Below are 16,701 nucleotides of genomic sequence, written 5' to 3'. Positions count from 1 at the left end.
TCACTTGGGTGGAAAGGATTCACTGTGACTTTTTCTGGATTTCTCCATCCACATTTGATATACGGTGCATTTTATCCATCTATTTGGAGAAGTTGTGGACAGGAACAGCTGCATTGCTTCCTTCTACTTCACCATCTTGGCTCCTGGACTAGATGATCTCTAAGGAACATCCTAGCTCTGATGATCTGTGACTCTGTCAGTAAGTAATCATAGTGTTGGTCTACTTCATAGCATTCAGTTTAATAAATTTGTATTAAATAACTACTATCTACAAAGGATTGTAGTCACCTGAAAGAAAAATTTCTTCAGTACATCTGGGAATCCTTTATCTTTTATCTAGTTTGTCCTTATCTATCTTTCCACAAACATAAATTAGCATTTCACTACTCTGTCACCAAATTTGTTGTATATTCGATGAATATGAATACCTTCTTTTGATCATTGGATCTGGAAATGTTGAGGGATATCTTTTAACTGAATTGCTTTTTGTATTTCGTATTTCAATCTCTTGAGATAAGAATTACGTTCTTTGCCCTCCAAATATATGGGAGTATATTTGTCTATGTATAGCATATTTGTCACTATATAAATGAGGCTCTTAAATAAGGGCATCGTACCACAGATGCCATGGGACTTAGGCTCTCCAAGCATTAATGTACAAGCTGTCAGTGTGAGTGAGCAAGCGTGAGAGTGTGGGGAGAGACATCAGTCATTTGAGGTCATTATTTGTAAGGGGGTGGTTATTACAGACAGCATTATGAATCCATTCATGGTAGCTGTGAGACTGGCTGTGGTATTTTTGGTAAGACAACATGTCAGAACATGTCTGGGACCTTTTTTAGTAGTGATGACTTGGAACCTGTCCTAGGCCTTAGATTCCCATCTTCCCCCATGGTGGTATTATGTTCCAATTCTTTATTACCCTTTTATGTGAGTTGTATGGCCCCGTTGTGGGGAGTAAGTTTTGTCTTTGTGTATCTTGGGAAGAGTGAGTGACAAGGGCATGAAGAAGTCCACTCTGGAGCTTCCCCTACTCTCAAAAGTTGAATTTCAGGGGATGGACATAGTGAGATGTGACTGATCATCCTGGAAGATCCCTCTGAAAATCTTGCTGTGATAGCTGAGACCTGGAAACCTAGTGTGTACCTGACTGCCTCTTAGTAGGATTTCCTTTATTGTGAGAGTAGAGTGGGGGAAGAAAGCAGTACTTATAAAGAGGTCATTTTAATTCAAGATTTACCTGTGCCTTACTGTACTGTGTATTATTTGTTACTGAATGAATGATTCACTAATGCAGCAAGTCTTTATTAAATGCTTGCTCTGGGCAGACATTGGGATAGGTGCTGGGGACAAAACAAAATGGAATCATTCCCAACCTTAAGGAGTTTACTTGCTGGGGAGGTTCATTTCACTGACCAGTTTCATTACTGCCTTTATGTATGCTTCAAAAGAATGAGGAGAAGAGCAGATTTTTCGATTTCTTGAATGAAGAACTGTGCTTTAGTTTGTGTTTAGTTACTCTTGTGCTTTTGTGACTTCTGTTTTTGAGATTCAAATTTAATCTGCCTTTTCTCAAAGAGCTATGTAATTTCTGGTCAATTTTAAGACTATGGAAGGAAAGAAACAGCTTCCTGGGTCAGAAATTGTGGTAGTAAGTGTTTGGGAGTTCATTTGTCTCATGACAGTGTCTGTGATCCTGTCAGTCAGCAAGCATTTATTAAATACCTGCCATGTGCCAGCCATGATGCTAAGTGCTGGCTGTACAAAGAAAGGCTGAACAGAGATATCTTATATTTCTTCCATAATGGAGTACTAGCATCTAGGTTTTGTCAGGACTCTAGAGCACAGGGTGTCCAGGTCTTGAAGGTGCTCAGCAAAAAGAGTTCGTTTTTGAATTCTTCTTGGGCTACGATTGGTGGACACTTAGACTATGTCCAAGTGGACATATATTGGAGTAGACAGTTGTTTGTTGATTCAATAAACATTTGTTTTAGAGTATCTTTGCAAATAAATTTGGTCCTTGCCTTTTATTTTTACAAACATACTTTTTATTTGTACTTTAAGGGCACTTAGAATGAATGAAATAATAACACCTACTTGGACAGGTGAGGGAATGGTTATTTGCAGGGCTTTAAATAGAACTTTGAAGGGGAGACTATTTTAAGTTGCAGTGCTATGGAAAGAACACTAGATGCTTTTTTTTCCTAGGTTTTCATCGTGCTCCTCTTTTCCCTCCCACTTGTCTGACAGCTCCTTTTCATTCTCCTTTGATAGATCTTCATCCACGTTGTACTAGCTAACTGTGTTTATTCCTGGCCCTCTCCTGGCCCTTCTTCTTGCTCTACACAGTTTTGACTGGTACTCATTAGCTCTCATAGATTCAATTATCATCTCTATGCAAATGGTCCTGAAATCTACTTGTGTAGTCCTAACCTCTCTCCTGTCCACTAGTCCCACGTCTCCAACTGCGTACTGGACGTCTCAAATTAGATCTCTCATAGATATGTTAAACTCAGTATGTTCAAAACTGAACTTATTCTTTCCATGACTCCCCCCAAACTCTCCTTTCTTCTAAAATTTTCTATTACTGTTAATCTTCCAGTCTCTCAGGCTCTCAGCCATTGTGTCAACCTTGACTTCTCACTCTCGCCCCCTTCCCTCATCTGTTGCCATTTCTTGTCCATTCTACTTTTTAGCATCTCTCACATCTTGAATATATCTCTTTCTCTCTGACACTGCCACCAAGCTTGTGTAGGTCCTCATCACTATTTGCCTGGACTATTGCAGTAGTCTATTGGTTGGTTTCTCAGCCTCAATTCTCTTCCCCTATCCAGGCAATCTTCCACTCAGCTGTCAAAGTCATCTTCCCAAATCCAGGTCTGACCATGTCACCCACTTATTCACTAAATTCTCGTGGTTCTCTGTTATCTCCAGGATCAAAGATAAAGTCCTCTCTAGCTTTTAGAACCCTTTATATCCTACCTTTACATGTTCTTATACCAGACTCCCCTTCACATAATCTGTGATTTGATTCAGGGACTCTGGGTCTGTTATTCACACAAGACCTTTTAGCTATTACACAAAACCCTCCATCTCCCATGTTTTTTCACTGAAAGCTCTCCAATGCATGGGATTTTTTTCTCTCCTCTGCTTCCTAACTTCCTTGGATTCTTTCAGGTCCTAGCTAAGATCTTACCTTTTGCATGAAGCTTTTCTTATTCCCACTTAATGCTGGTGCCTTTTTTTCTGAGACTGATCTATATTTACTATATATATCTTGTTTGTACATGGTTTGCATGTTGTCTTTCCCATTAGACTGTGAGCTCCTTGATATCAGGGTCTATCTTTTGCCATTCTTTCTATTCCAAGTGCTGAGTGCAGTGCCTGGCACATAGCAAGTGGTCAATAATGCTTATCAACTTGGCTCTGTATTAGAAAAATATAGGTTCAAATTCTAGCTCTTTCACTGATAAGCCACCTTACCATGACCACGCACCCCTCTTAGTTCTCTGGGTTTTTAGTTTTCTCATCTGTAAATTTGGAATAGTAATACTTGTACTGCTTACTTAATAAAGCAATAAGTGAGATAATAAAGTATTTCGCAAAGCTCACAATGCAATATAAATACAAGATGTTACGGCAGTGTCATGTTTTTATAGTGAACTGTAGTCATTGGGGAAACATTCAATATTACTTATTTAAACATTTTTTTCTTTATTATTATGAGCTTGACAGACATCAGCAAATATAAACATTTCCCAATACAAAGAACAGAAAAAAGAAATTATATATGAAATTGTGAATCTCTATGTATTTAAAATTTTAAAATGTGTTTTTAAAATTTCTAATTCAGCATGATAATTCCAGTGCTATTCTATGTCCCCTTTTGAACTTCTTCTCCCTTATGTGTATTTTTTAAATGATTCATTATTTTTTTTTCTTTTAGTATCCCTATCATTGTCTATCCATTCCATCCCAACTTTCCCTCCTCCCCCAACCCCTTCTTTGTAAAAAATAAGCATAGCCATAGAAAACACATTCCTCGTGTCTGAAAACAAATGTCTCATTCTGTACGTCTAGCCCATCACTTCTCTGCCAAGGGGCAGAGTATCATTCATCATTAGTCTTCCAGAATGGTGCTTGGTCTTTGTGGTGATCATAGTTCTAAGATAATTTACAATAATGAGATATCATACCAGAACTTTTGAGATGCAGCCAAAACAGTTTGAGATGAAATTGTTTCTGTTTATTGTTCTTTGCACACCAAGTCTTTAGGATAAAATTAGTCTCCATTTAAATTTGAGTCCTTCAGAGGCACATTATTGCCGATAATTTTTACTACATTGTGATTAGTAAAGGATGACTCTTTAGTGCCCTGGTGGCCTAACATGGGTTCAGGCCTCAACTAGTCAGTTTCTTTTTTTCTTTGCACAATCCTGAATCAGAAGTTGGTTCCTTTCTTCTTCTGTGCTTCTAACAGCTCCCAGTCTGATCTTGGAGGTCATGATCTCACACTTTCTGCAACACGGAATCTCAGTTGATCCATCACCCCTGATTCCAGTATTCCAAGAAGTATGTGATCAGGCATTCTTTCCCTGTTCATTCACCTATTAGGACTGGCCCTGTCCTTTGCTTATATTCTGTTGAGCAAGGGCTGGGATCTGAGTTCCTTTGGGTGTGGGGCTTCATTTTGGGAATGGGCCCAAGGCAGCCATGCTCCATTACCTTCTCAATTTTGCTTCTTACTCTATGGACTTTGCCACCATTCTTCCTAAGCTCCCTTCTATGTGTTGTCTTCTTCTGTTAAAATAAAAGCTCCTAGAAAGCAGCTTGTATTTGTATCCCTAGAATGTAACACAGTACCTTGCACATAGGAAGCTCTTAGCTCCTGATTCTTGCCTCCCTGCCAAGAAGACTCTCCTACTTGTTAGGCAGTATGTTATAGTGGAAAGAGTGCTGTATTTTGTGTCAGAAGACTTGGATTTGAATGGTCGTTCTGTTATTACATATATGTGCTTGGTCAATTCATTGAACTTTGTGAGCCCTCAGTTTCTTTATTTGTAAAAGAGGAGCGTTAGACTAGGTGATTCATTACTTCTTAAACTATCATAGAGAATAAAGTATTCTTTATAGGAAAAAAACAGAGGGGCTTCAAGGTGAAAGCAAAGAATAAACACCTGAGGAAGCAAAAGAGTATCTTTGTTTTTGTTTTTTTTTTTTTTGTTTTTTGTTGTTGTTGTTGTTTTTAGGCAATTGGGGTTAAGTGACTTGCCCAGGGTCACACAGCTAGTAAGAGTCAAGTGTTTGGTCTGAGGCCGGATTTGAACTCATGTCTTCTGGACTTTAGGGCCGGTGCTCTATCCACTGCGCTACCTAGCTGCCCCAGCAAAAGAGTATCTTAACCTGTCTCAGGGGGTTCGGAGGGTAGAAGAATGGGACAAATAGGAAGAGATGAAAAAGGATCATTGAACACTCTGAAGTAAGTAATTGGTATGAGGCCTTTCTATAGGAAGGGATGGCTGAGCACTCTGTGGAGAAAACACCTGTTAGCCTTATAAAAAGTAATGATGAGGATCCATAGACAGCCCAAAGAAAGAGGTTAATATTCAGTAAGGGTCAATAGAAGAGATGAAGAGTGGCTTTCTCGAAGGGGATGGAGGCAGCTGTTGGTTGACCTGGCTATAACATTAAAAGAAGCCGATCTTCTCAGAGAATGTATCTGGGATATGACAGACCCTGGAGATTTGGCAAGCCTGATCACTACACATCCACTTCACACGAGGACAGGCAGTGCTGGCAGAAGGAGCCTAGGAAACATTACTAGGGATTATGAAGTTCTTGGCAAGAAACTGAGTATCTTAGGGACATGGGTGGTGTTTTCAGCACTGCTGATGATTGAAAGCAGGGGCTTTGGGAGACAATGGCAGATCCTGCAGAGTGAGCATCTGGTTAAGAAGTTGGTGTCTGAGAATAGAATTTAGATTTCTAAGCCACAGTTTTAAGATATAAGAATTATGAGCCCTTGAGAAAGGATTAAGTGTACCTAACTGGGGGGGAAGAAAAAAGGGAGTTGCCTAGGGTCTTAGAAATCCATTCAAAAGAACTTGAAACTGAAAAGGGAAGGATAGGGAGAAACTGCCCACTATGTTTGCTAGTCTAGATGGCATAGAAGAGTGACAACTACAACATAGGAAATTCTCCCCAAGCCCACCCTTATCCCAGTTCCTAAATTTCCTCACATAAGTATAGCTTCTTAATATTCATTGCTACCCCACCCTCCCTTTTATCTATTCTCTGCCTTTTGAATAAGGTGTACCCTTCTATATGTATAATAAATTCCATTCCATTAAGTCACAAACATATTTATAAAGTCAGATTTTTCTACTGGCATTTGTATGTCTAGTATACCATGATTATTATCCAAAATCTGTGCATCTGCATATTAACATCTGAGATCACAGGTTTTGTTGTTGGCTCGTTTCTTGAATTCTGTCTTCTTGCTAATCTGCTGGAGCTTTTTCATGTTAAAATCAAGGCATGTAATAAATTTTTGGCTTGACTTAGTGATAATTTCTTCTTTTGCAAGGTGGAAGAAATGATGAAGAAAATTTCTATTCTGGACATCATTCTGATCAACTAAGAAAAATTGCTGACATATAACTGAACCCCTCAGAGGAAGTGACCACTCCATCTTAAAATTTTTAATAGAGAAGAGAAAAATTGGGCATAGTCTATTATGTGGTCTAGATTTTGAGAGAATATTTCAAAACTTTCAGAGAAAGGTTGGATAGAATCCATAGACCAAATAAAATTCTATAAAATTAGTCAGTCTGGGAGGTATGGGATGCTCTCAAGAATGAAATTCAGAAGATGCTATAGAAAACAATTCCATCAAGGAAGCAAAAGGAGAGCTAGGTAAATAGATTGATGAGGTTGTGTGTGGGAACTTATTGACTGACATAGATTTTAAAAAGATGAGTATAAATGATGGAAGTGAGAATAGGTAACATAAAATGAATATAAAAGCATAACACAATCTTGCAAGAATATTGCCAGGAGTGCTGAGTCTCAGAATAAGCTGAGGCTGGCAGTGAATACTAAGGTTGGCAAAAAAGGATGTTGGTGAAAATAAAAGAAGTGATTATGACTTTGGTAAGGTAAGATGATGATAATTGATGATGGAGTGAAGGGTAACAGCTGTTTGACTATTTTGTTTTCATTTTCTATCCAATAGAGAAGGATTTTTATAAATTAGAAAACGCACAACAAAAATGACTAATGGGCAGTGGAAATACAAGTTATTTAAGGTTATAGTAAGAGAACATCTAGTTGAATTCTGAAATTGTCACCTTTCCTGGAGGAACAAGATCCCAGAATATTGAAAGAATTAGCCAGTGTGATTGCTGAGCTTCTGTTAGTGATTTTTGAAAGATTTTGGAGAATGAGAGAGTTACAGTACTAAAGAAAGGAAAATTTCATGGTTTAAATTTTTTTTTTTTTAGAAAGGATAAGATTGGAGACTTCAGTTTATGGACTATAATTTATTGTTCTATAGCTTGACTTGTAATTCCTAGCAAAATTTTGCCAAATACTTTAGGAAAGCTTTTGACACAATTACATGCATTTTTTTTTTGGACAAGATTCAGACATATGTACTAGATTCTGTGAAATAAATAAATTTATTAGGAGCATCTAGGTGGCATGGTGAGGACTGGGCCTAAAGTCAGGAAGACTCATCTTCCTGACTTCAAATCTGGCCTCAAAAGTACTGACTTACTGTGTAACCCTGGGCAAGTCACTTAACAACTGTTTTCCTCAGTTTCCTCTTCTGTAAAAATGAGGGTAATAATAGGGCCTACCTGCCAGGGTTGTTGTGAGGATTAAATACAATAATATTTGTAAAGCGCTTAGCATAGTACCTGGTACACATTAGTCACTATATAAATATTGGCTATTATTAATTAAAGCAGATTGGGAATTGGTTGAGTAGTCATTAGTGGTTCCATGTTAACTTGGAGGGAAGTCTCCAAAAAATGTACCGAGATACATAGGGCAGTGCCTTGAATGCAACAGTTACTTAAGAAATGCTTGTTTCTCTGCTCTTTGACATTTTTATCCATGACCTGAAGGAAATAGTTTAAGTAGCATGCTTGCCAAAGTCTTAGATGACACAAAACTGAGGAGTAGATAGCACGTTGGGTGACACTCGGGCTCCAAAATGCAAAGTCAAATATTTGAGTTAACAATTAATTTCATAAATCCAAGACAGCAAGTGGTTTGGCTAGACAGCATCTTCTATGAAAAAAGATCTCAGAGATAAAGTGGCAACAAGAATCAGCAGTATGACCTGGTAGTATAAAGAGCTAATGTGATTTCAGGCTGCATTAAAAGAGATGGGGAGTAGAAAAAGTGAGGTGATATTCTTGTTGTCCTCTGTCTTTGCAGACACAGGTATTTTGTTTAGTGTGAGATGTCACCTTTTATGAAGGGCATTGATAAACTGTAAAGTCTCTAGATTAGTAGAACCATCCAGTATGATGAGGTGTCTGTCATCTGGGCTATAGGAGAATCAGTTGAAAGAACTGGGGATTTTTTGTCTGGCTGTTCCACTTCACAAGAGGTTTTCGAGTAAATGATGGGTAACTTTGCTGGGGTTGTTTTTATTTATTTTTAAATTCAATTTTATTTTATTTTCAGTTCCAAATTCTCTTCCTCCCTTCTCTTTCCCTAACCCATTGAGAAGGCAAGAAAAACATACAACAAGGCAAGAAAAACATTATAAATACCATGTATAGTCATTCAGAACAAATTTCTGTATTGTTCATGTTGAAGAACAAGAAAAAGAGAAGAAAATATGTTTCAATCTGCACTCTGTGAGTCCATTAGCTCCCTATCTTGATGTGGATAGCTTGCTTCATCATGCTACCTTTAGACTTTGTGTAGTCGTTATGTTGATCAAAGGTACCAAGTCTTTGAAAGTTGATTATCTTATAAGTTGTGCTTATTCTGCTAACTTAGCTTTGTATCAGTTCATAGAAGCCTTCTCAGATTTTTCTGAAATCATCCATCATTTTTAATACTACAACAGTATTTTATTTTATTGATATGCCGTAACTTGTTCAGCCATTTCCCAATTGATGAACGTTCCCTTAGTTTCCAATTTTTTTTCACTACCGAAAGAGTTGCTATAAATACATTTTTTTTTTTAACATATGGGTCGTTTTACTCTCTCTTTGATATCTTTGTGGTGTAAACCTAGTTGTGGTATTGCCAGGTCAAAAGGTATGCACAGTTGAATAGCTTTTTGGGCCTAGGTCCATATTGCTTTTCAGAATGGTTGGACTATTCACAGCTCTGCAAGTAGTGTATTAATGCACTTTGTTTCTTAGGCCCTTCAACATTGGTCATTTCCGTCTTTTGTCATTTTAACCAATCTCATGGGTGTGAGGTGGTACTTCACAGTTGATTTTATTGTTGTTTAAATAACTTTATTGATGTTTTCTGTTTTTGATATTACCACAGTATCCTATGTATCCCTCTCCTTACCCCTTCCCTGAGAGCCATCCCATATGATAGATAGTAGGATTTTTTTTAACAGAGGAGAAAAAAATTGAGCACAACTGATTGTTATGTTGATACAGTCCAGAAATATGTTGCAATGTTTAACACCTGTAGACCTCCCACTTTCACAAAGGGATAGATTGGGAGTGTCTTCTTGTATCGGTTCATTTAAGTCCCACTTGATCTTTATATTTTTGTTACATTTACTTTTGATTTTTTGGTGCATCATTGTTCCTTCTATTTATGTTGTTGCAGTTACTGTGTATATTGTTTTCTTGGCTCTGTTTACTTCGCTCTGCATCAGTTCATGTAGCTCTTATCATGCTTCCCTGTGTTTCTCACACACATCATTTCTCACAGTGCAGTAGTATTCCATCACATTCATGTACCACAATATATTTATGTACCACATTAATGTGCATTATATTAATGTACCACATTAATATGCATTACATAAATATAACACATTCCCCAATTGATGAACATCTATTTTGTTTCCAATTCTTAGCTACAACAAAAAAATGCTGCTATAAATGTTTTGGAGTAAATGGGGACTTTTCTTATTGATGGTTTCCTTGTGGTATAAGCCCAGTGATTGAGTCTCTGGTTTAGAAGTATGGACGTTTTAGTCACTTTATCAAATTGCTTTCCAAAATGGTTATACCATTTCACAGATCCACTAACGATGTATTAATGTGCCTGAGTTCCCACAACCCCTCTAACATAGACCTTTGCCATTTTTTGTCATTTTTGCCAATTTGCAAGGTATGAGGTGAAACCTCAGAGTTGTTTTGATTTGTATTTCTTTTATTATTAGTGATTTGAAAATTTTTTTCATGTGGTTAGGAATACTTTGCAGTTCTTCTGAAGAACTGTTCATATCCTTTGACCATTTATCGATTGGGGAATGATTATTAGTCTCATATATGTAAATATGTATGTACAGATACGTGTGTGTGTGTGTGTGTGTATATATATATACATACACACATATATATATATTATGTGTGTATTGTAGCTGTATTTTCATATAAAATGGAAAAATAAGAAACCTAAAAGAAAGTTAAATGTATAGAAGGGCTTTTATTCTTTATTCAAAGCTATTGGTCTTGTACTTGCTCACAATAAGAAATCCACCAAAATATGCATTTGCATTTTTTAAAATTATCTTTCCTTACTACTCTAGATACATTAATTGATTATGTGCTGAGACAGTAGAGGCAGAGTGACTGAAATTAACTCAGTTTTAATATTGGCTTCCATTTCTTAAGCTTATTAGGTGTTATTATTCCTGATTGCCGATTACCATTCCTTCTCTTATAAGACAATTGGTAGGCTTGGCATCTTTGAGGAATTTTGAGTGACATACACTTCAAATAAATCCCCTTGAGGTTTTGGCATTTGTCAGTATCTCACACAGATAACTGGATGACAGATAAATGAATTATTTCTTTACATCAAAATCCTTCATCAGGCATCTTTTGGAACTATTCAGTTGGTGAAATTAGATAGTGTTGAGAATATTCCTTCTAGTACATTTCAAGAATGTCAATTGCTAAGAGTTAGCTGAAGTAGAAAAGATACTTTAATAATTTTCTTAAGTGTTCATATAGCCAAAAAGTATTAGAACTGGAAGAGGGACCTTAGAGATTATCTCTAACCCCTTTATTTTGCATATGAAGAAACATAAGCCTGAAAAGGTAAGTGACTTGTTCAGAGATATATAGCTAATTCATATCAAAGCAGGAATTTTATTTGGGTTCTTCATTCTCATTCCAATGCTCTTTTCAATACACCACCTTGTCTGTAGGTATTGTGGGAGGTGTGTGTGTATGTGTGATTTGATTGTCCATGAATATGTCTGGCAGTTCTTCTAAAAATAATATTAATCATTTATGTGAGAATTATTCACCTACTTAGTATTAATTTGAAATTAACAGCTAATTTTCAAGTTAAAACTCTATATCTCCTCTATGGGCTTATCTCCCTCCTTTTCTTCAATACAAACCTTCTAGAAAGAGTCGCTTACACTAGTCACCCTCACTTTCTTATTATCATTTATTCAGTTCTTTTTGGTGAGGCAATTGGGGTTAACTGACTTGCCTAGGGTCACACAGCTAGTAAGTATCATGTGTCTGAGGCCCGGATTTGAATTCAGGTCCTTCTGACTCTAGAGCCAGTACTTTACCCACTGTGACACCTAGCTACCACTACTGATTCATTTCTTAACCTCTTACTGTAATTAGCCCATCTCTTTTTTCCCCCCTGCTAATACATTTCCTGAATATAAGTGTTTAGCTCTACTTCTTGAGTGTTGATTATCTTTGAACATAGACTTCAACCTACTTGCATCCATTGGTTTCTGTCCATTGACTTTTGAGTTGCCCATAATTTTGAATCTTTGGAGATTGTGGTTTTTCAGGCTTCTGGTACATATAGTGTCACTTGGAGTACATTAGTGTTTTTGAAAGCTAATCTTTTGTTTGGGGTAGCTGCTTGGGGTTGTTGAGAGCAATTTCTTAAATTTAGATATATGGTGTTCTAAATAAGATTTTGTGGACTGGCCTGGGAAAATGTCAAGTGGATCAGGGCTATCTGCAGGGAGGTTTCTAATGGAGTGCTTCAAGCTTCAGTTCTTGTGCCATTCGACATTTTCTCCCATGCTTTGAATGAAAGCATATATTAAAATATATGGATGATATGAAATTGGGAAAGTTAGATAGGAAAGCAGATGACAGGCCAGATCAACTTTTGAAATTGTCTCTGTGTTAAATGTTTTAAGTCATTGGTTATCTGGAAATCTCACTTATCTGCAATATCCAGCCATGCTGGCTAACTTTAGAACTATGTACATCAGTAATATTAAATCAAATAGGCATTTCCTAAGCATCTACTTTGTGGCAGTTAGCGTGGTAAGTACCAAGGCTAAAGATTGCAAAGATGCAACATTGGCCTTGTCCTCAAGGAGATTAGAATGTAGAAGACAGGACGAGTACAGGTCTTACTTTAAGATATAAAGGAGACTATGATCAAGTCAAAAAAGAGAATCCATACATGGGTTCAGAGAATGTTTGAGGTGTGAGATGTAACTTTTTGCTTTAAAGGCAGGAGGGAAAGGATTTGGGGGAGACTTTCTTCTTTGGAGGAAAGTGGCACTGAACTTTAAAGGACTTGAAGTAAGAAAAGGATGTTAAGAGGAAGAGATGAGGGAGTGAATTCCAAGAATGGAGGAGAGTTTGTGCAGAGGCAGTAGGAGAGGGCGGGCAGGATGGATTCCTAGCACATTTGGGATAGAATTCAGAATAATGTAAAATGAGGTGAAAGAGTTAGGTTGGAGCCAGATTTTGAAAAACTTTGGATGCCAGGTAAAATAATTTGTATTTTATCCCATAGGCAGAAGGTTATGGTTTTTGTATTAACTGGAGAATTTGAGGTCATTGTTAATTTGATTTGTTGATTGATGTCTTTCAGGGTTGTTCAAATGCCCAGAAGAGCAGTCTTCTCCAGGTAGATCAAAACTGTGTTCGTAATTCATACGATGTCTTCTCTCTGCTTCGGTAAGAAACTACTTAAAATCTCCCCTTCTCCTCCACTGAACATTTTAAAGAGTCCTTCTTTCCTTGATTTTATGGCATTTAAATGTGAGGAAATGTCTCTGGGAACTTTAAAAACTTCATCAAGCTTAACATTCTTTAGTGAGGGCTCCATAAATTTTGTAACCCTGGTGATTTCATTTTATCTCCTTACGAAAGGCCTTTGGAAAACCTATTTCCTTTCTCTGGACAGTGGGAGAGAGTAGATGGAAGCCAATTGCAGTAAAGCAGAGACAAGAACATTCTTGTTTCCTCTGAGCTGTGGAGATCAACAAATCTGGATGAGGACTTTAGGCTTATCAAAGTTTTAACACCTCCAGCATAACTAGAAAAGCCTTCCAACAACCACAAACATGGCTTGTGGTTTTGGCTGGCTGCTTATCCTAAAGGTAATAGTGATGCTTGGCAAGCAGGCTATGTTGCCTGTGTTTGGCCAGATACCTTTGCTCTTCTTCATCTTCGTAGACTTGCTTTTGAAAGGTTTTGTTTTGTCTTGTGTTTGATTAGGAAGGATATTGATTAGGTAGGTCTGGTACCAAAATATATGCAATTTAGAAATGAAGCTGAGTCTGGCATTCAATCTGTAATTTCCTGGGATAGTCATATTGTACATCAAAATTATATTTTGGCAGTTGATTTTCCTAATGTTTCTATATCATTTTCCATATATTGACTAAAGGAAGACCATTTAAAAGATTCTTGGAAAGAAATACTTAACAAATACTGTAAATTGAGATCTGTGACTTTGCCAAATATGCCTTCTCATGTACAGAATGATAGAGAGGTTGAGTGTATGGACTTTGTAAGTAACTTTTAAAAGACAGTGGCTTTTGTTTAAACTAATCACTTCAGTTTTCCAGGGCAGTTTCTCACTAGTGATGTGCTTTTCTTGGTCTCTTTAAAAAATAATATTACAATATTCTACATGAATACTTCCCTCATGAGAACTCTGTCACCATAAGGAGTGCAAGTACTATTTGCGTTAGGTTGATGATAGCCCAAACCTTTTCTTCCAAATGTGGTTTGTGTAAAACCTAACTAGCCTCCATGGTTGGTGTTATTCTTCAATCTATATTCCTGTTATTACTTTCTTTCAGAAACATTTTGATTTGGTAGTGTCACCTGTGTTTATTCTGTGTGGTAGAGATGAGGAAATTAAGGCTTAGAGACTTAAAAGTACCTGGCCCTGGGGTCATTGTGGCTAATTATTACCAGAGCCTGTACTTGAACCCAGATCCTGTGATTACACATCCAGAGCTTTTTTCTGTTATTCCAAGCTGCCTCCTAGAGTGTGGCATACCATACCTCACAAGTTTTCTTTACCTCTGAAGTTTTCCTGCAGTCTATATTCTCTCTGTTGATTCTCTTGATAGCTGTCAATAGCTATCCTGCTACAGTGTTGCTGAAACTTAAAATTATATTTAAGAAATAATGCCCTGGCCCCTTTCTTAATATCTCCACATTACTTTTCTGTTGCACCCCTCCCCCCCAACCCCTCCTTGTGAAAAAAAAGATACATAGTAAAATTCACTACTCTTCTGTTCTTGTCTACTCATTTCCTCATTATCAATTCCTCTGGTGATAAGGACTTTCTTATTTAGTGTGAAAAAGACTGTAAGGAATGTAATATATATATAAAGGAAATGCCTTGGAGACAGCAATAGCAGCAGCAGGTTCGGGAGCTCCCAGCCCAGAGATGGAAAGTGGATTGGGCAAATAGAAAGAAATTACAGGGGACCCTCAACTAACAGTGGACTCAGGACCTTGTTGCATTGACCATATGCACTTCCAGGGCAAAGAGGAGGACTAGTGCTTTCTACCACAGGATAACAGGAGCCCTTGTCACAGTTTCAGAGCAGAGAGGTGCACTACAGCAGAACATCGCACCAGGTCAACAAATTTCAGGACCAAGAGAAATGCTAGCACTTGTGGCTATAGGGAAGCAGAGTCCCTTTCTGGGTGAAGACCAGAGTGTAGGCCAGGAGAGCAGTGACCACACCTGTCCTTGGATAACAGCACCTTGGAAGTATTGAAAAACTTACAGACCCACCCAGACTAGTTCTCAAAACTGTAGCTGAAAAACCTGATGCTTTGAAAAGTGCCTTATCCCACCATAGGAACAGAGTCCAACTTTAGCACAAAGTTAAAAGTCAACAGGTAGTCTGGAAAAATGAACAAACAACAAAAAAGAGACCTGACCACTAAAAGCTACTATGATGACAGGGAAGATGAAGACATAAACTCAGAAGAAGACAACAATGTGAAAATAGCTCTAAGCAAAGCCTCAAAGAAAAAAATGCTAATTGGACACAAGCCTAACAAGAATTTCTAGAAGAACTAAAGAGAGTAGAGTGGTAGAGGAAAAATTGGGGATAAAAATGAGAGTGAGGCAAGAAAATAATGAAAGGAGAATTAACAGCTTGGTAAAGGAGGTTTAAAAAAATACTGAAGAAAATAACACCTTAAGAAAACAACAACAGAATTGGCCAAAAGGCAGAAGAGGCACAAAAATTCACTGAAGAACTCCTTAAAAAACGGAATTAGCCAAATGGAAAAAGAAATACAAAATTGACTGAAAGAACCCAGCCCTTAAAAAGCAGAATTGGTCAAATGGAAAAAGAGGTACAAAAGCTTACTAAAGAAAATAATTTCTTAAAAATTAAAATGGAGCAGGTGAAAGCTAATGATTCCATGAGACATCAGAAAACAATAAAACAAAAACACGAGTTTTAAAAGTAGAAGAAAATGTGAAATATCTCATTAGAAAAACAACTGACCTGGAAAATAGATTGAGGAGAGATAATTTAAGAATTATTGCATTATCTGAAAGTCATGATCAAAGAAAGAGCCTAGAGATCATATATCAGGAAATTGTAAAGGAAAACTGTCCTGATATCTTAGAACCAGAAGTTAAAATAGAAATTTAAAGAACCTACACATCACCTCCTAAAAGAGATGGCAGAATGAAAACTCCTAGGAATATTATAGCCAAATTTAGACTTCCCAGGTCAAAGAGAAAATATTGCAAGCAGCCAAAAGGAAATTATCAAAATGTCATGAAGCCACAGCCAGGATCATACAAGATTTAGTGGCTTCCATGTTAAAGGAGTGGAGGACTTAAAATATGCAATACTAGAAGGCAAAGGAGCTAGGATTATAACCAAGAATAACCTACTCTGCAAAACTGAGTCTAATCTTTCCGGGGAAAAATGAATATTTAATGAAATAGAGGACTTTCAAGCATTCCTGAGGAAAACACCAAAGCTGGATAGAAAATTTGACATTAAACGCAAGACTCAAGAGAATCATAAAAAGGTCAACATTAAAGAGAAATCATAAGGGAATCAATCAATGAAGTTAAACTGTTTACATTCCTTTATTGAAAGATGATGTATTTAACTCTCAAGAACTTTATCATTATTGGGGCAATTAAAAGTAGTCTACATAGACGGGCATGCATATAAATCAATTACATTGAGATGATCTCAAAAAATAATGGAGTGAGAAAGAGGGATGTACTGGGAGAGGCGGGGAGGGAGAGGAAAAA

At 37.2% G+C, this 16,701-nt stretch overlaps 1 protein-coding gene across 2 annotated transcripts in view; it reads left to right on the top strand.

Annotated features, from left to right (window-relative positions):
• UVRAG (UV radiation resistance associated) overlaps positions 1 to 16,701 on the top strand; it is a 463,865-nt gene that overhangs the window by 114,792 nt on the left and 332,372 nt on the right. For both annotated transcript variants that reach the window (XM_027848208.1, XM_027848210.1), the window contains one exon: positions 13,033 to 13,118. In XM_027848208.1, the coding sequence (XP_027704009.1) occupies positions 13,033 to 13,118 (86 nt within the window). The remainder of the gene's footprint in view (positions 1 to 13,032; positions 13,119 to 16,701) is intronic.

The sequence above is a fragment of the Vombatus ursinus genome, unplaced genomic scaffold, assembly GCF_900497805.2.
Source record: "Vombatus ursinus unplaced genomic scaffold, bare-nosed wombat genome assembly UNPS02005659.1, whole genome shotgun sequence".
Lineage (NCBI taxonomy): Eukaryota > Metazoa > Chordata > Mammalia > Diprotodontia > Vombatidae > Vombatus > Vombatus ursinus.
Note: the sequence above shows the minus strand (reverse complement) of the source record. Positions and strands in the feature narration are given on the sequence as shown.